Source organism: Mauremys mutica, chromosome 4 (genome assembly GCF_020497125.1).
Source record: "Mauremys mutica isolate MM-2020 ecotype Southern chromosome 4, ASM2049712v1, whole genome shotgun sequence".
In the NCBI taxonomy this organism is placed as follows: Eukaryota; Metazoa; Chordata; order Testudines; family Geoemydidae; genus Mauremys; species Mauremys mutica.
The window spans coordinates 31,378,132-31,399,119 of record NC_059075.1 but is presented as its reverse complement, the minus strand read 5'-3'; the positions used below and the strand labels follow the sequence as shown (position 1 = coordinate 31,399,119).

The 20,988-nt window shown below is 42.0% G+C and overlaps 1 protein-coding gene across 1 annotated transcript in view; it reads right to left on the bottom strand.

Annotated features, from left to right (window-relative positions):
* TTC7B (tetratricopeptide repeat domain 7B) overlaps nucleotides 1–20,745 on the bottom strand; it is a 304,133-nt gene extending 283,388 nt beyond the window's left edge. The window contains exon 1 of the mRNA XM_045016346.1: nucleotides 20,594–20,745. Coding sequence (XP_044872281.1) covers nucleotides 20,594–20,714 — 121 coding nt within the window. The 5' untranslated portion in view covers nucleotides 20,715–20,745. The remainder of the gene's footprint in view (nucleotides 1–20,593) is intronic.
* Between the last annotated feature and the right edge of the window lie 243 nt (nucleotides 20,746–20,988).

The following is a 20,988-nucleotide window of genomic DNA, read 5'->3' as shown; positions in this document are numbered from 1 at the left end:
GACTCCAGGGAGCACCCAGGCCAACCTGACGGATGCTGCTAAGGGAAAAATCTTCCGGCCAACGTGCACGTGCACACACCTGATTGGAATCGACATGAACAAGCACTCGAAAAAGAATGCACTTTTATGTAGAAATCCATGATTAAATCGAGAGTTTCTGACTACTGATTTAAATCAATTTGATTTAAATCAAATCCACCCTATTCAACAGGGTCTTGAGTAGTGTTAAGTGGTACATTTCTGGGGTGCAAAGCTGGGGGGATTTGCAGGTGTTCTCCTGTGTATGGTTCATGAATGGCTTAGAGCAGCGTTTCTCAAACTAGGGTCCATGGACCCCTGGCAGTCCCCGAGGTACTCCGTGGGGTCCACAGACCCCGCTGATCAACTCCTCCTCCTCCATTTCCCATAGGCTACTGAAGCCAAACAGGGAGATTTTAGGTGCTAAAACTCCAGCAGCATAGCGGGGCTAAGACAGGCTCCCTGCCTGCCCTGGCCCCCTGCCACTTCCGGAAGCAGCTGGCATGTCCCTGCAGTCCCTGGGGAATTGCGGGGCAAGGGGTCTCCATGCGCTACCCGCGCTCCCAGAGCCAACTCCGCAGCTCCCATTAGCCGGGAACTGCGGACAATGGGAGCTGCAGGGGCAGTGCTTGCAGGCAGGGGCAGCACATTGACACCTCCTGACCCCTCTTCCCCCAGCCTAAGAGCCACTGCCAGAGAGATGTGCCAGTCACTTTTGGGAGTCACCCGAGGTAAGCGCCACCCAGACGGCGTCTGCACCCCTCTCCCCATCCCGCACCCCAACCCTCTGCCCCAGCCCAGAGCCCGCATCCAAACTCCCTCCCAGAGCCCACACTCTGCACCCCAAGCCCCTGCTTCAGCCTGGTGAAAGTGAGGGTGGGGGAGAGCAAGCAATGGAGAGAGATGCAGAAAAGAGTCACAAAAATGATTAGAGTAGTGAAAAAAATACCCTACAGTGAGAAACAAAGAGTGCAATCAGAAAAAGATCAACAGATTACTTGATTATAGTGTACCTCTACCTTCACAGGAAGAAAAGAGCAATACTAGAGCTGAGAAAGGCATAACAAGAACCAATGGCTAGAATTTAAATCTAGACAAATCCAAATTAGAAACAAGCAAAAACTTTTAAGTGAAGATGTCTTCAAGTTAAGTCTGGATGCCTTTTTAGAAGATCACCATAATTGGAATCGGAAAGGAATTCCCCCCAGGTCAGGTTGGCAGAGACCCTGGGGGCTCTTGAAGTCTTTAAATCAAGATGTCAATTCAGCTAGAGATCATGGGCCTCTTACAGGAGTGAAAAGAACAGGAGTATTTGTGGCACCTTAAAGACTAGGTGCCACAAATACTCCTGTTCTTTTTGCGGATACAGACTAACACGGCTGCTACTCTGAAACCTTACAGGAGTGAGTGGATGAGGTTCTGTGGCCTGTGATGTGCAGAAGGTCAGACTAAATGATCATGATGGTCCCTTCTGTCTTTAAAGTCTCTTTAGTCAAACACAAGTTACTGGGCTCAACAGAAGGGTAACCCAGTGAAATTACACAGAATTAGATCATCCAACTGTTCCTTTTGGCCTTAAAAATTTATGAATTCATCCCCCAGCAGTTCATCCTGTATATGGAATAAAGAAGGGGTCCTGTGGGGAAACACAATATATGATCATGATTTGCAAATACACAAGAAGGCTGAAGTAAGACTGAACAGTCAACCTTAATGTTCTTTTAATGTAGGTGTTTTTAAAAGCAATTTCCTAGGTTTGTTTGTTTTTTTAAAAAAAAACTGCAAAAATAGATATTCCATCATGTACACTCATACTGACATCCACATGGGTCATCACCAGAGCTGGAACCTTTAGATGCATAGCACAGATCCCTGCCACTTTAGCTAACAAAGTAAATGATAGCTGTTGTAGTAGGCTCATCCTTGAGGTCAAAGAGCCACTATACTCTTTGCCAGTGAGTTTCACAGCCACACACTAGTAGTAGAGGTATGCTGAGATTCAGGAATCTTTGATTCCATTTGAGGCTCTGGAGGGGAACATTTGCTAGTGATCAAAGACCCTACTGCTCCTGTTCCCCTCAATCCTGACCACTTATCTCTCTGTCCTACCCTCTCTTTCCACACTCCAGTTCCTTGTTCCCAGTCTCCCTCACCCCTTGAATTTCAGGTTGGAGCATTCTCAGCATGTACAGAGTCTTTAGAGAATTTAGCTGCCAAATTCTAGCAAATCTCTACTGAGCAGGTGCAAATTGAGATTTTTCAAAGGTTTACAGTTTGGTCAAATTTGGGCACTTTTTCATGGGAATACCAAAAGGCACATCCTTGACAGAGAAGCAACCCTCTGCCAAATTTCAAGTCCCTGCTCCAAAGCTTGGGAGCAGTACAACTTTTCAAAGAACAGATTGGCAGAAATTTTTTAAAACATGGACAACACAATGTATTTTGCGTAATCTTATTCTCAAAAACAGCTGGATCATTTTTGCAGAAACGTTACAAAAATCAAAAATTAAAATCAATCTGTGACAGACATGGAAAGTTTCAGCCTGAATGTTTAAAGTTTAAAGTTTACAAGCAACTGAAAATGAAGTTTTATAAAGACAAATGTGGGGCAAACGACTGTATGTGGCATTAAAACCTCTGTCTATAAGTGGAAAACACATAATGTAACAAACAAATTTAATATTTGTTGGGAGACTAGTTTTTGCAAATGCAACAGTGGGGAAATCTTCAGAAACAAGGTCTTCACAATATCCTCCTCAACAACAACATGCTTACACAGCAGAGGTCCCTAGCACTGAGCAGCCATGATCACACTATACATCTTTATTCCAGGTATGTAATTGCTCCACAAGTTTATTACAGCCAGATTCATCTCCTGGCCTTTAGTTCCATCTTCAAAGCTTGATATGCTCAGACTGTTTCAGAAGCAGGCAACATGACCAAAAAGGGCCAGCTGGTGTTAGCCAATGAGAGTTTCAGTTATTTCGAGGTCAGTTTTCAAGGATGCATCCCTATTTCTGATAAAGTCAATCCATCTTATACCCAGTAGTCGCTACTGGCAATGCACATGAAATGCCTCCAGCCTCCTGATACCTTGTTTAGGCAATGTACATGTTTCAGATCCATATAAGAGGACTGCAAGAATTGGTCTGATAAATCCACACTTTTGTATAAAGTTTCACCTCTTTTGACTTCAGACCTTATTTATGTAAGTCCTTCATGTATGAGGCTGCTAAACCATTTCTCCTTAGGAGTCTGACTGGCTGCGCCAATTAGATAACAGTTTAGTGCAGGGATGGGCAAACTATGGCCCGCGGGCCGGATCCGGCCCTTCAGGGCTTTGGATCCGGCCCGCGGGATTACCCCTGGTGGTGCTGCGGGCCCTGCGCTGCTCTCAGAAGCAGCCCCCGGGCTGGGAGGCAAAGGGCTCCATCTGCGCACGCAGAGCCCTCTGCCCCCCCCCCCAGGGGCCGCAGCACTTCCTGGAGTGGCGTGGGGACAGGGCAGGTATGCAGGGAGCCTGCCCTGGCCCTGGTGTGCGCCACTGCCACCCCGGAGCCACTTTAGGTAAGCGGCACCGGGCTGGAGCTCAAACCCCTCCTGCCCCCCACCCCCCAACTTCCTGCCCTAAGCCCTCTGCCTGTACCTCGCACCCCTCCTGCACCCAACTCCCTGCCCTGAGCTCCTTTCTGCACTCCTGTGCTTTCCAACCACCTGCCCTGAGCTCCCTGCTGCACCCTGCACCCCGTGCACCCCAACTCCCTGCCCTGAGCCCCATCCTGCACTCCGCACCCCTCCTGTACCCCAACCCCCTTCCCTGAGCCCCCTCTTACACTCTGCACCCCTTCTCTGCCCCAATCCCTTGTCCTGAGCCCCTTCCTCCACATCCCGCACTCCACCCCCCCCTGCCCCGGCCCTGCATACAATTTCCTCACCCAGATGTGGCCCTCGCCCCAAAGAGTTTGCCCACCCCTGGTTTAGTGCCTACATAGATGAAAAAGCAGCAAAGAATCCTGTGGCACCTTATAGACTAAGGGTACGTCTACACTACGGGACTATTCTGAATTTGCATAAACCGGTTTTGTAAAACAGATTTTATAAAATCGAGTGCGCGCGGCCACACTAAACACATTAAATCGGTGGTGTGCGTCCACGGTTTGAGGCTAGTGTCGATTTCTGGAGCGTTGCACTGTGGGTAGCTATTCCGTAGCTATCCCATAGTTCCCGCAGCCTCCCCCGCCCCTTGGAACTTCCGGGTTGAGATCCCAGTGCCTGATGGGGCAAAAATTGCCGAGCTATGCCCTGACCCACTGCGGACACGGTGTTTGACCCTAGAAGCATTTGGAGCTCTGTCTGGAGATTTTAAAAAAATGATTTTGAATTTCGTCTTCTGTAACGGAGCGCTGATAGAACAGATTTGCCTGCCCTTACAGCGATCACGTCCGCATGGTCCATGCGGGAGCGCTTTCTTTATTTTGATTTTTAACTGCATCGCCACACGTGCTGATCGGAGCTCCATGCTGGGCAAACAGGAAATATTCAAAAGTTCGCGGGGCTTTTCCTGTCTACCTGGCCACTGCATCCGAGTTCAAATTGCTGTCCAGAGCAGTCAGTGGTGCACTGTGGGATACCGCCCGGAGGCCAATACCGTCGATCAGCGGCCACACTAACCCTAATCCGATATGGTAATACCGATACTAGCGCTACTCCTCTCGTTAGGGAGGAGTACAGAAACCGGTTTAAAGAGCCATTAAAATCGATATAAGGTGCCTCCTAGTGTGGACGGTTGTGGCGTTAAATCGGTTTTACGCTCCTAAAACCGATTTAAACGCCTAGTGTAGACCAGGCTTAACAGACGTTTTGCAGCATGAGCTTTCGTGGGTGAATACCCACCACTTCGGATGCAAGACATCCGAAGTCAAGTCTTGCATCCGAAGAAGTGGGTATTTTCCCACGAAAGCTCATGCTGCAAAACGTCTGTTAGTCTATAAGGTGCCACAGGATTCTTTGCTGCTTTTACAGAACTAGACTAACACGGTTACCCCTCTGATACTAGATAGATGAAGTCATCCACTACTTCCACAGTTTGTTTGGAAGCACAGATATCTTGTCACAAGTCACAATAGTCCCCTCCAGTTATCAAAATCAAGATGCCATAATCTGAATAGTACCACCATCATCTCTCTTAGGCAGAAGATATTTATTGAGAACAGCAATTCTGTTCCATATCTTATTACATCAGTTATGTTCCAAAACAAAGTCAAAATAAGTAAAAAAGATCTGCACCTCATTTGTGTGGAAAGCTAATAAAGAATTAGTTTATAACAGAGTAGGCAGCTCCTGACACACAAAAAGTCCCTGATCCCAGACTCTCTTGGTTTTTACTCCATGTGGGAGCAAAACAAACTGAAATTGACAAGATCAGTTCTTCCTTCCTACTAGGGCTGTCAAGCGATTAAAAAAATGAATCACGATAATCACACTGTTAAATAACAGAATACCATTTATTTAAATATTTTGGATGTTGTCTACATTTTCAAATACACTGATTTCAATTACAACACAGAATATGATAAATATGAAAATGTAGAAACATCCAAAATATTTAATAAATTTCAATTGGTAGTCTATTGTTTAACAATGCAATTAAAACAGCGATTAATCACGATTAATTTTTTAATCACGATTTTTTAAAATCGCATGAGTTAACTGCGTTTAATCGGGAGCCTTACTTCCTACTAATCTCCAGGTGCAATGGAAGCAACACAGTGAAAATAACAAATATCCTGTCCACTTCAAATTTACTGCTCTGCTCCCACATGAAGCAGGGTAAACATAAGGAAAAGTAGGATTAACATGAAACAAAGTATTAGGAGGAGGTGGTGGTGGCAGCGAGGGAAAGCAACCCAAAAAACCCAAACACACACGAACTAAGAAATAAGGCAGACAGATAAAAACAAAATGAGGCAAAGAGGAGGCAAGAAATTTAAAAGAAATAGATTAGAAAATTAAAAATGTGTTAAATGTTTTGTATATTTGCAGTGTCAAACTTCAGAACTGCAAGCAATGTTTCTTTTGAGCTACAATGTGTCAAAATGTTTACTTTGTATCTGTGGCATGTGGATGCAACTTCATTAGAGAGGGGTCAGTGGAAGGTGTTCTCTCTTTTGTATATAGTGAACATTTCACATCAACTAAGGTGTCTAGAAAATGGATAGATAACATATGTCATTTCCTCTCATCTGAACTACAGAGGGTTGCCTCTTTGGTACCTTTGGTACCTTTTGGTTTTTCAGCAAGACCCACAGATCCCAGTGCAATTCAGGAGAGTCACATTCTTGGTAGCAGTGACATGGGGCTGGAAGCAGGTCTGCAAATGAAGGGAAATCCATGAGCTGTACCCACTTCATCCACTCAGTTGTATTCCCAAACTGACACTATATGGATCTTGTTTCCAAAATATTAACAATAAAAAAGAATTGTAAAAACTTCTGCTTGGAGGAAGTGTGGTCTGATTTTTTTGAGCAACTAGAATCATGATATAAAGTTCCATTGTAACAATTTATTTTGAGCTACCTTCTGTTTCATCACTACAGAACATCATGAATTTGCAACTTACCAGTGGCCTTGACTATCATGATATTCAGTGTTTTTGCTAGAGCCCCAGTTCCAGGAGTCATTTGATGTGAGAATCTCAGCTTTTAAAAAAAATGTCCAGCCCTCATAATTGCAGAGAAAAGCTTGAAAGTGTGAATATTAGAGGCTCAAAACTCACAGAAGTAAAATCAAAAGCACCCAAAATATATTTTAAAAATCTCATGATTTTAAAGACAAACTCACAATTTTGGAGGGTCTGACATTTTTTAATATTGTTGACTGTCAGCATTAAAAACAACTCTCCAATCAAAAAGAAAACTTCAGAGACAAGTTTTGTCTACATGCAATTGTTAATCAATAGTGTTCTAGCCATTGGTAGTTGCTACTACAGTATCCCAATCTATAGGTCTCAGTAGAATACTATCAGTGAGAAGGTCCTAACCTCTAATTCCAACTTTCAAACTAGATCCTTCTGCAGCCATGGACAGGTCACTTTTACACATACTGCTGAGGGTAGAAGCCTATTTTCAAACTAACTTTTGCCCACACAGGCTTCACACTAGTTCTGTAAGCTAGGAGCACGTTTCCTGCCAATTTGCAAATAATAATTAAGAATGCCAGCCAACTCAGACTGGCTCAAAATAGAGAAAATCCAACTTCTGTACCACCTTGAAGTGGAAAAACGAAAAGCATGATCTCACTCTTAACATTTAATAATATTTAGCTTTACATTTCAAGGCTCTGGATATTATGGCTCTGGGTATTATGTACAAACAGAACTTATCTCCATAGGTAAGAATCTTGCTAGCTTTCTCTCACAAGAAAAAATCTGACTCATACCTCCCTGTTCATTCTCTAGTTAGCCAAAACTAGACTAATGGGACTGAAAATCTTCAAATATTTATTTGACAGAGAAGATATTCTTTTCAGTTAGCCAAAGTGCAATTGAGATATCACAGCTAGAGAAATCAAAGGTATTTAATTTTACAAAATGATGCATATTTATTTTGGTAACACTTTTTTTTTTAAATACAAAGACGTGGTCAGTAATTCCCAATTTGTTTTATTATTTTTGTTCTATTTAATTTAGACACACTCACAACCACAGCATTTTGATGACTGGTGCCTTTGAGTATTTGTGACACTTGGCTTGTAAGTTATTTAGTACAGTTTCTGTTAATCTTTGAGAATTCCACAAGGTTGCATGTACTGGTGTGATGATTCTCTGTGAAAAATGAAACAGATAATATTACAAAAGTTCATAAACTCTGGTACAAGATGGAATCAAAACATGAGGAGTCTTGATGAAGTGAGGACTTTGAGAAGCGAGAGAGAAGGCCTGGTAAAACCTCAGCCATTCCTGTGGATCTTGTTGTAAACTGTACAACAGACTCTTTCCACTACCCATCATCTGTGGGTCTCGGAGAGAAGTCTAAATCAGACTGTATTGACCCATAATGATCTTACATTATACGCAAAGATCTTCTTGCACCCATATGACCTCTTGTACTCAAAGATAATACTAAGGGCCGGAGCCTTGAGACACACATTGTGCTCCAAATTGTAACTATGGTTTCTTTCCCATTTTGAGGGCAAGTAAATCGTCTCTCTTCTGTCCAATTTCTCTATGAAGCCTTCCAAATGCAATCTCCCAAATACAGAAATTAAATGCTGGTAACTGCTAGTTTGAATTCAAATCTCTTTATTATCACTAATTCATATTTGAGCTAGTATTCAAAAATCATTTTTTACAAATCCCCAATTCTATGAAGGTTTTAGATGTTCCAAGCCAGCCATAAAAACAGAGTTCACTACTAAATATTAAATAAACAAATCTAAACAAAACATGCTAATCCATTTGCTCATCACAGAAAAGTAGACTCTCTCAAGAGCAGTACTTTCCTCAAAGCATTTGCCACTGTCTCACACTTGCACACACTGCTTCGCCCCCACAATCAGTCGTTTCTCTGTGTTCTTGATTAATTTAGGTGGTAAGCTCTATGGGATAGAGATCCTGACCTTTATGTTGCTTGATTTAGGAGGTTAATAATATTAATTTGGATAGTATGAAGTTTAGGCTTGCCAATCTGTTTGATCAGAAGATAAAAGTTCTTGTCCTGAATCAGGCTCTACAGAATTTACAAAGGACCCTTGGGGGTATGAGAGGAAGTTTACACTGAGACAGATATAGCCTTAAAGACTTGTTATTAAGATAAATGAAGTAGTAATTAAATGGTAAAATAATTAGAGTTACAAAGTTACAATTGTATTACTACTATTTAAAAGACACATACGGTATTATATGCTACAAAGTATTGATTAATATACTTACACCCTCTCTTGATAATCTGGTGGTGAGAGACAGAACCAGCCTCGCCTTTGGCCATTTAGGTTCCTTAATTCTTGAGTGAGAGGTGAAAAGCTTAGAAGAAGCTAGAGCTAAGAGCTATTGAAGCTAACTTAGAGAGTTTGTAACTTAAACTTAAAATTAAAACCTAATAAACAAAACTAAGAACAAAAGCTTAGGGAAACCAAGCTTAGAAAGTTTAAGAACAAGTAGTACAGGCTTCCCCTAGCAAGGTGGGTTACTTTTTTTTTTATAGGGCACAGGTGCCTGAAATTTTCTCTTTTATGCTCATACTTTATTTTTTACCCACAAAAATGTTGGGGTACACTTACTCCATAGGCTAGTATGTTTGTACATATTGATGACATGTACATACATATTAATTACATTAGCTTATACACACATGTTTTTGTTTTCCTGGTTATTTTGATTCTTTCCTTGTGGTATACCTGTTAAGTTTGAGGGTACAGACTTGGAAACCCACTATGCCATTCTACCATTATTTATTTATTTAGGTGAAAGGTCTCAGACATATGTATGCATTGATTTTACTATTTGGGTGAAAGGTTTCAGAAATAGATACACTAACTTTGCCTTAGCTTAACATACAGGATTTGGTGTGTAAGTTGCTTGCATTACAGCCGAACTTACTTTAATATAAATTTATAACAATAAACCAAATACTTAAACTATACGAAAAGATATATATATGCAAGCAAGCAGGTTAAATCTATAGGCTACATGCCCCCCTTTGAGGAGATGGTTTGCAACAATGAACTCTGTCACATAGCTACAGATGTAGGTGGTTAGGTATCTGTGGGGACAGTTTTAACGCTATTTTCCCTCGGTTAGGGTGGAGGAAGGGCATTATAAAGATGGTATTTTGGATCCTGGCACATTTTTGGAGTGGGCACCATGTATACATTTTTATTATTCTTAACATTTGGTGCCAGTTTAGGTTTCTGCTTGGGCCTGTTGGATTTATACCGCAGGCACCCTAAAACAAGAAAATAAATTTCAATTGCAATTCCTTGGATAATAACCCATTCTTTTCATTCAAAATTTTCCCCGGCAGTTGCTGCAGACTTATTACCCTTATTTATTAACTGGGTAATAGCTTGTTTGGCTTTGTCCATATCGTTAGTAATTTGTATGAGGTGGGGTTTTTTAATGAGCCAATAATGACTTTCACTGGAACCCAAGTGGGGGCATGTAGACAAGAAAGGTGGGTGTACTTTGGATAGTTAAATCCTGATAGGCTGGGTCGGACTGGATAATAGTGATGTTTTTGTAAGTGGGAATAGGGGAAATAGCTTGATTCTCTATTAAAGTGGGTCGCTTTGGAGTAAAACAAAAATTTGGCTCTGTGAAGGACACTTTAAGGGACCATATTGGTACCTTTTTTGACTGGTAACCATGCAAAACTGGCTATTTTCAAAATAGGTGACCCTTTTCATTGGAGTTTTTCACTTGGTCTGCCTTACCAAGCATGACAATGATGAATTTTGTAATTTTTTTCCTGCAATTCACACAAAACAGTGTTTGTTTAAACACGTTACACCTACAGATATACTGAGGCCCTTTTTTAGAGCAACAGGCCATTTGTGGTACTTTTCAGGTCTGAGTTGGAGTGTGATAGACCACCAGGGGAGGTGCATTAATGTGTTCCCTATAGATGTCGCCTTTTAAGTGACCTATAGAATGAACAGCTATCAATTCCCTGTACACATTCTTGTTTGGGTTTAACAAGACTTTGAATGAGACATACAAGGATCATGCCATTATACAATTTTTAGAAAGAGAACAACCGTTTCGGTGGGGTGAGGTGTCATATTTCATTTATTTTTAATAACACCCCCTGATAAATGCTGGCATGAATTCAAACATTTGGACTGGGGTTTTTTTGGCCTTTGAAAACATTTGGGACAGTACCAACTTAATAGTTGCTTATTTTTAATTAGGTTAGGAACTTTTTTCAATCTTAAGGATTGTAACGTATTAGTGATTACATTTACAATGTTTTTCCAATATGCAGAGCAAATTTTTTTAAATTTGATTCCTGTGCTGATTATTGTTTAAAGCAATTAGCTGATTAATTTTACATTGGGTCTTATCAAATAGTTGGGCTATGTCATGCATATTATTAACAGTAAATTGCTTTTTCTGTGACAATCCCTTTATTTCCTGTAACACTGAATTGACTACTTGATTGGCTTCCTTTTGTAACACATAATTTATATGTTTGTGAATTTTTACATATTCGCTTGGTTTCAAATTGACACTTTTGAACCAAATAGTTCTGCTAGGGATCCTAAACTTTCAAAAAAATTTAAGCTACGCTTTCTTCTCAAGGTATATTGTTTATGAATTTTATTATCCATCCCCAACAGAACAATATTTTGCACTTGTTGTTGATAGACTGCAATCCTATCCACAAGTTGTACTGAGAAAAAGGAAGCCTCTTTGGTATGCTGACAATAGCTAAATTTTTCTAGATGCTAATTAGACAAATTTAACACTACAGGAGTATGCATAAACCAAACCTGATTAATTACTTTCCCTATTATGGGCGTTGTGGTGAGACCACTAGCAGGTTCTGAGTTATTCATTGGACAAGTTACATTATTTAGTATTGGATTGTTATAATTATTGTTAATAATTGGATTCTGAACCTTATGTATAAATTTTACATTTAGTACATATTTTTTGCTTTTTGATTTGGTTTGAAAAGTAGTTATAATGAGCTTTTTATATTGTTTTTTATTCTTATATTTAAGTTTATGTAAGGTTAAACTCCCTCCAACCCCCCGTTATTAGATTATTACAAATGGCTTTTTTTAAGTTTTAAAAGGTATTTTGTGTTTTAGGGAAGTTGAATTTGTTGGTGAGGAGGTATAGGTTTTACATCCTTCCCCCTTTGAGTTATTATTTAAGGGCCAAATTTTTTTCCAGCCACTGGATGGCAACAAGATTACTTTAACCACCTGATATTTAAAGGTGACATCTTTCCCTTTAATTTCCTTAACCTGGTGGATAGGACTGTGGATAAGTTTTGGGTAGAGTATAATAGTCCATTTTTTTGACGTTGGTATGTTTTGTTTTACATGCTCAGGCAATTAAGCACGACCATGTCGTCTGGTTTTATGGGGTTGTAACAGTTCAGTTTCAAATTTGTGATTTTGACTTAGTTTTACCCTTAGAGCAATAATAAGGGTGTAGTACATTAGAAATATTAATGTTCATTTTATGGTTACAATTTGCTGGACTTTAGCTGTTGCGATTTTGTTGGATGCTGTTCACTTAAGTTCTGAAGAGGAAGTTGCTTTTGCAACCTGAATGATTGATACAGCTTTAACTGATTAGCATGGTAGATTTTATTTTTATTACGCTTGCCTTTTGTTATCCTAATTTTATACACTGCTGAACTGAGTTTACTGATGACTCAGAAGGGTCCGAGTACATTATTTTCCTCCATAAGTGAGCTGGAACTACCCATACAGGGAAAGGACCTCCTGTATACATGAGAACTTCATTTACTACCTGAAAATGCTGCTTATATTTTTTGTACAAAAGGATTTACTGTTAGTGACTCTTTTTCTTTTGTTTTGGATTACTTTCACTATGTTTTTATTCGATTTTTGCATTTTTTAAAATCTGGTATGTTAGCCTAAACAACAATAGTAGCGGCAATAGGGCATTTGGGACTAGAGGTAGTAACAGAATATTTCTGATTTTTTTTTTTTTAACAATTTTCCTGATTGGGCTTTTTTGGGGGCTAATTTATTAGCCTTTCCATTTTTTGTAGCATAGGGTTCTAATTTTTAGTGAGCTTTTCTTTTTATTTACTTTAATTGGCCACCCTGGAACAATGATTGTTCCTGCTAACTAGTGGATGTATTTAACCAGTGATGCATAGCTAACAGGCGAGCCATCAGAAGATGTGAACACATTTGTTTCCCAACGTGGTAGAAATTTTGTGAGAGAATTGCATACCCATGTGGAGTCTGAAAACAGATAGATACTTTGGTATGTGGTGGTGATGGAGAACTGCACACAGTACTCCAACACACAAGCCACCGCTGCTAATTTAGCATATTGAGCAAAATGTGGAATGCATGATTATGCCTTCTTCCAAGGCTCTTCTTTTTTCTCGGGAGGAACTGCACAGATTCCAAACCTGATATAAGGTTGCCTTGATGGTAATAACTAGAACTGTTAGCAAAGAAATGATACCTTTAACGGAATCTGTTTCCTGGATTAATGGTTGGAAAAGCTTTTGTTTTTCCTCCCCCCTTAGTTTTAATTAAGATTGGGATACACATGCAGCTTCCCTTGGTACAGTAGGGAAGTTGGTAACAAAGATGGTGTTCTAACAGATTTTACTGCAATATTTTTTTCTTGCAGCAGCAATGCCCAGTGGGCTAGGCGAGCATTTGAAACTTGCCCATCTTTTACCCTATTAGACAGTAAGAACTGAAGGGGAGTACGCGATGAGTGTAATATGACCGGGCTGAAGCCAATCAGAAAAGAAAAGTGTTGTATGACCCAACTGGTGGCCAATAGGTACTTTTTACAATTGTCATACTTAAGTTTAATTGATGACATTAAACGTGAGGTATAGACCACAGGTTTGATTTTTCCATGTTTTTTTTTTTTGTGAAGCCACTGCCGCTAACGCATTAACACTCACCGCTAGCTTCAGATGATAGGGTATCTTAGGATATAGAGTGATCAACACCGGAGCCTTGACAATGGCCTGTTTTAGCTGGGATACTGCTTCCGTGTGTTGCTCAGTCTATTTCCACTGAACACGTTTTTTTTAAGACAGTTGGTACAAGGGACCTGCAATGGAAACAAAATTGAGATGAAATCCCTGTGGTACCCAGTTAAACCCTGTGGTACCCAGTTAAAAGGATTTTAAAGCCATTGGGTCCTATGGTAAAGGCAATGTTTGGATTGCATTCACTTTGTGTTGTGCTGGGGTTCTACCCCATTTTGTCAAGGTGAGGCCTAAGAGACACGGTTGGCCATTAGCTGTGCCTTGGCCGGACTGCATTTTAGCCCTGCTTTAGGATCTGCAGGAGCTCATCAAGCCTTTTCAAATGCTCCTTTTTGGTCCATGCTGCCAAACAAAGGTTATTTATGTATTGAAACAGAACAGTTTGTTTAGAAAATTGCGACAGTACCCACCTTATTTGTGCATGGAATAAAGCTGGAGAATTTTTATACCCCTGGGGTAAACGTGTCCAGGAATATTGGACCCCCCTGGAAACTAAATGCAAAACAGTGCTGTGAAATGCGGGCCAATGGTAATGTCCAAAAGCTGTTACTGATGTTAAGGACAGTAAACCACACAGCCTCTGGATTAAAGGACTTGATTAGATCTGGCATCTTGGCCACTGTAGAGGCACAAGTGGGTGTGACCTGATTCAGGCGTCTGTAATTAATTGTGAGATGCCAAGAACCATTTGGGTTTTTTACAGGTCAAATAGAGGAATTGGCAGTGGAAGTACATTTACGTAGTACTCCCTGTGTCAGTAAAGACTTGACAGTCTTTCCTATGTATGGGTTTGGATAGTTTGGGTAAGGATATTGTTTTGGGGCTGATATCTCCCTTTCTTCCACAACAATAGTGACTGCCATACATCCAGAATTATGTTTGTGTTTAGCAAAGGCATCCGCATACTTGCCAAGTAAAGCCTGTAACTCAGGTTGGTCTGCATGATTAGTTACTATTTTGTTCAAATTATCCCCTCAAGTTCAGAGTTCCCCACTGGAGACACCATGCCACACTCAGGTATGATAACTGGTGAGTTATCCTTTGCCTGTTATACAGTAAGACACAACAACTGGTTAACCAAATTAAGAACACATTCCAGTTTGTATAGGAAATTAGTTCCTAATAGGCAATTTACTAGGTTTCCTAAGTTCATTAACACAAAGGTATGAACCTTTCTTAGGTGACCTATCTGTACTTTAATAGGTTTAGAAAGTGTGGTGGTAACTTGATTGCTTGCAAAAGCTGAAAGTGTTTTTGTACGCTCTGATGACAGAGAAGAGGGTCTAGGATCCTTGATATGGATAATCCTAATTGCTGCCCCAGTATTTATAATAAAATTCCTGTGGAGGCCCCCTATCACGGCAGATACTGTGGGTTTCCTGCTTGCATCCCAGCCTAAAGGGGCTATGACTACGCTTGGGGCTGGATGGCGTTATGCCGAGTAACTGTTGAGCATGCAGATAAATAATCTATGGGTTTTTCTTCTGTCTCTTCAGAGGCAGCCAACTCTGGAGGAGGAGAGGCTGTCCACCGGAGAGAAGAAAATGGGTCAACGGAGAGCACTGCACGGTTTGAGGGTGCTGGGCCTTGGCCTTCTGTTATTAGCTCATTCACGCGTGCTCGGAGTTCCCAGATATTCCATTGTTGAGCCTTAACCATTTGCTGCAGTGTCTTAAAGCTTATTACAACTGAGTCCTCATTTCTGTGGGGAGGTGGTGAGGTGGATCTCTGCAGGTGTGAATTGTTTTGGGTGACATCTGAAAAGAAAGGAACACAGTCCCGGGCCACTACATGGGGTGCAAACACATAACCCTGTCAAGCGGCACGCCCACTCGAAGGGCCAGTATTATGATGTGGGTTAGGGTCATTTTGCCAACGCTGGTACCTAGGGAATTTAGGAACACCGCAGCCTAACCCTGGGAATCCCTTAATCCTCACAGTGGGATTACCTCATGGTTCCTGAAGTATTGCAACAGGGGCTTCACGCCAACCTATTTTAGGGCCTCCCTGAGAATATGCCTTGGCCAGTAAGGCTAATGCCTCCTTTAAAGAAGTTCCATTACTTATATGCATGTTAATCTTTTCCTGCAAACGGGGAAGAGAGTTATTGATCAACAAACTAACGTATGATGGCTCATTTGTTTTCTCTTTTATGTGACTGTGCCATGCTGCACTTAACCGGAGGTGAAATTGATGTGGGGACTTATTAAGTTTCTGCTTTAGGTTAAAAAGGATGGCCACTCCAGCTTGCCCCGGATGTTGATTATGTTTTAATAGGGCTACTGTGTCTTTAAAAAAATCTCTTTCCTACCCTAAACTCAGGTGGCAAAGTACTTTATAAAGCTCGATTCACTGTGAGTTGTAAGATTTTAACCCAATCTTTCCTTGGTAAGCCAAACACTTTTGCTGTTTCTTGTACACATTGTGCATGCATTGCAACCAAAGAATCCTCCATCATTCCTACTTGCTTAGCTACCAGATCTAGGCTCTTAATATTTGTAACAACAGGTATAGGTAATTAGAATTAGAATCTGAGGATTGTCTTTCCAGATTGGGATCTGGGCTTTTGTCTGAGCTTGAATTTATAATTTTTATGTTTTGACTTCTTCTACCCAAATTTACATTTTTCTTATTAGAGCTATTAGAACTTTTCTCTCGAAATAATCCTGGATGAGCAGGGTAACTTTCCATAAAACCTTTACATTTTACACTTAAGGCATTTCCACACTGACGCGGGACATTTTTCAGTCCATTAAGATCAGGTGCAACAGGGTGTTACTAGTACACCAGGTGATACCAGCATATACCAAGGCAGTGTAGAGGGTCCACGAAATTCTAGGGACCTAGGCAATGTTGATGATTGCCCAAATGCCAATAAGTGTTCACCCAAAAGGGCTGAGTCTTCTGATTTATATGATGCCAATGTAACATTGGGTGGAGGAGTAGGAACTGCATTCATTGGTTGTTGTATCTCTCTCTGTTGTAACCTAGAGATTACTACATCCCAGGCACTAGCTACTTGTGTCACTTGTGACACCGCATTTTTTAGTCCCTGAACAATTACAGTTTTTAAAAGCACTTCCTCTTTACTATCAAGGGCGCACACAAACAGAGGAGAGGATATCTTCTTCCCCTTTGCTCATTTTATTCTTTACATCACTAGTTGCCTCCTCTATGATGACACTTAATTTCACCTTCTGTGATGCCATCCTGGGTCTTCCTTTTCCTATCTGCAGACTGCTAGTAGCTTCTGCACTGCTAAATTCCTCTTTTCACTCTTCCTGTGGCTCCTGAGATTTAATCTCCAACTTTGCTTCTAAAGGTCCTGTATCAGCCTGAACTAACTCTCTCGCCCAAATTCTAGTAATTGGCCCTGCAGGTTTCTCTATCTCCATCAGTTCCACCACGCCAACAGGGATGGGAACCGATTCTTTGTCCTCCTCTAACACATCTCCTATAATCATCTCCATAAACATCATACACACCTATGGTTTTATATAAATATAATCTAGATCAAAAAGTAGCAAACTACTATCTACATCAATTTTTCACACATAAAAGTTGTCTAAAGCAACAAAAGAAATTCCAAAACAAGAGCTTAATTAAAATAGAGTTACAGCTGCACACAGACTATACATTTACAAGATTATTAAAGATTGGGCAATTAACAAAACAGAGAAAGCTCCTATATTCTGAGTTTAGTAAACCCAGGTCCCAAAAGTGTTTGTATCTTCAATCAAAGCCCAGCAGCATGTACAAGTTACCTTTTCTCCTGTGAAGGCTCCTATTACACTCCTCTCTGTACACCTAATGATGATTCCTTCTCTATGGAGTCCCATAAGGTTCACCTGTAAGCTTTATTTTCCCTACCATCCTTTCTTTTTACTGTATCTTTAACATCTGCTTTTATTGCAAAGATACTCAACAGAACATCACCATCACCTAACACAGAGGTTTCTCAAACTGGGGGTCGTGACCCCTCAGGGGGCCACGGGGTTATTATATGGGGGGTCACAAGCTGTCAGCCTGCACCCCAAACCCTGCTTTGCATCCAGTATTTATAATGGTGTTCAATCTATAAAAAAGTGTTTTTAATTTGTAAGGGGGGAGTCGCACTCAGAGGCTTGCTGCATGAAAGTCATCACCAGTACAGAAGTTTGAGAACCACTGACCTAACACCTTTAATGACTCCTTCACTTTCCACCTGTGTTTATCTTTTAATTAGTTAATTTATGGCTTAGTATCAGGTTCAGTCACTTAAATATCTTCAAAATGAATTGCTTCTCTTGAATAAGAGAAACAACAATCAACATCCAACTCCATCTTTCTTCTCTCTCTCCCCCTTTGAATCAGACTTAGTGCTTTCACTGTGTGTATTTCTGTCATCCTTGATCCTGAAATTTCTCCCTCTTCCCATATTTCCTGTGGTGTGCAAAGCTGCCTATCATCACTTCTGCAACACTGCCCCTTACATTTGTTGTTTGCAGTGTTGTTGTAGCCATGATGGTCCCAGGATATGACACACACAAGGGGGGTGAGATAATATCTTTGACTGGACCAACTTCTGTTGGTGGAAGGGACAAGTTAATGAGCTTTACAGAGCCCTTTTTCAAGTCTGAAGAGGGAAATAAGAGCATTCAAACTAAATACAATGTGGTGTGGTACAGACTGTTAAGCATGGGTTCACACATGTTGTAGGACTTAAAATGCAGTGGACAATTAACACTTCTGCAGTCATGACAATGGAGGGTCAGTAGGTAGCTGGGTGTGTTACAAGTTGTCCTAATGGACCACAAAGCCAGATATCAGTGGGGTAGCCGTGTTAGTCTGGATCTGTAAAAGCAGCAAAGAGTCCTGTGGCACCTTATAGACTAACAGATGTATTGGAGCATTTCACCCACGAAAGCTCATGCTTAAATACGGCTGTTAGTCTATAAGGTGCCATAGGACTCTCTGCTGCTTTCACAAAGCCAGAGTGTCTGTGAAGTCTATCCTTTTTAGTGACCCGCACAGTTATGAATTTAAGTTCCCAGGCTCATCTTTTTGAAGGTTTTTTTGCAGTTTTCCTTAAAGGATGAGGACTGAGAGGTCAGATATGGAGTGATTGTTTTGCAAAAAGTGTTCACCCGCAGATGATGGGAAAGAGGTTGTTGGGGTTTTTTTCTCTATGTGAGCAACTGAAATCCTCATAACCATGCCTTTATCACTGCTCACCTTCACTATTTTAACTACCTTTTCTATAGCCACCTCAAGTTCCACATCACCGTTCTTCAAGTCCTCCACAAAACAGCTCCAGTCTACCATACAGACCATATTTGTCTATCCCCTCCAAGTTCACTACATGCACACCTGTTTCAAAACACAGGCATCTTATCTTTGTTGGTGCAGGAACCTGGTCTCTACATCTCTTGAAAACTGAAACAGCTTTCCTAGGTCTTGATATCTCATGGGCTATTTTTAAATCAGATGATACATTATTTCTCTCTTCATCGCTTAAGTTCTCATCTCTAATTTTTAAATTGTATTTTGTAACCACTTAACTCCAACATATTTCTTAGAATGATAGTTTGCACAAGATACTATGTAAAAATGTCTTATGTGTAATGTTACATTTCTCAGTAATTTTTAACAAAAGTTAATTAAAAATACTGTATTTCTACCAATAACCCAAACTTGTCCAAGTACTGCATGAATTATAAACTGAAGTGTTTTAATAATGTCATGTACATTATCAACTTGCATATCCCACAAGATGTAACACCAGCTTAAAATACAACATTCATGATTCAAAATAATGGGTCTCACCAACAGTTCAAACTGTAAGATAGCCTGTCATATTTCCAACACAAGCAAACACCGCTTTGGGAAAAGGGCTCCCACTACAAAGTGTATTTGCCTAATTTATACACAGAGAAATATCTGCTCTCCCTTGAAAAGTCAGTTACACCTTATAAACATAAACTGAGTCCTCTACCCACCATTCTAATCTCATTACAGCTACAGACTTCATTTCTTCCTGAGGCCACAACTCACCTTCTACCCAAGGGATAAGAGTGGGGGGAGGAATCAGATAGCAGCCTTTAACTACCTGAAGGGGGGTTTCAAAGAGGATGGAGTTAGGCTGTTCTCAGTGGTAGCAGGTGACAGAACAAGCAGCAATGGTCTCAAGTTGCAGTGGGGGAGGTTTAGGTTGGATATTAGGAAAAACTATTTCACTAGTAGGGTAGTGAAGCACTGGAATGGTTTATCTAGGGAGGTGGTAGAATCTCCTTCCTTAGAGGTTTTTAAGGTCAGGCTTGACAAAGCCCTGGCTGGGATGATTTAGTTGGGGTTGGTCCTGCTTTGAGCAGGGGGTTGGACTAGATGACCTCCTGAGGTCCCTTCCAACCCCATTCTTCCATGACTCTATAGTCACAAGCATATAGAAGACACGCATCTTTGCAGCGGCTCCTTGTACATCTACATGGCTCTAGCGCTATAAACACGCGCAACAATCTCTCGTCGGGAACCAGGGCTCAAGGACTCGTGAAAACAACAGCGTCAACGCGTGCAGGACCCCCGCGCACACACACACACACACACACCCGGGGCAGGGAGCGAGCGAGCGAGGGACCCCCCCACCCCACGACAGCGCGCGAGCGAAGCACCCCCGACCCCTTCCCTCATTCATTCCCTCTGCCCGCTCCGCCCCGCCCCGCCCGCGGCTCCCCTCCCGCTGCACCTGCCGGCCCCGGGCGCCGCGCCACACCCCCAGGCGAGGCCGCGCCGGTGCCCACCAGCTTCCCGTCCTCTCCTCCCGCCCGCGTTCAGTCCGTCCCACGCCGACCCCTCGGCCCAGCGCGGCCCCGCACCGTTGGCGATGAGCTTGGCCGACAGCTGCTTGACGAGCTCGGGGATCCGCTCCCATTGGCACTCGGAGCGGCACCGCTCGATCTCCGTCTCCAGCCGCGAGCCCGCCTTCTTCGTGGCCATGGCCGGAGTCCCCGGGGGGCGGCGGCGGCGGCGGCAGTGAGGGAGGGGAACGTGAGGGCTGCGCGGCCCGAGCGCAGGGCGCCGAACGCCGGGAGCAGCGCCCCCTGGCGGGCCGCCGCGGCACTGCAGGGGCGGGGGCGGAGTCAGGCGGGGGAGGGGAAAGCGGCGGGTGGGCAGAGAGCGTTACAGCCCGCCCCGCCGGCCCCCGGGCCGGGGAAATGGCGGCCCGCCGGGCTCGAACCGTGTCCTTGCACCAGAGCCCCCTCCTCCTCCA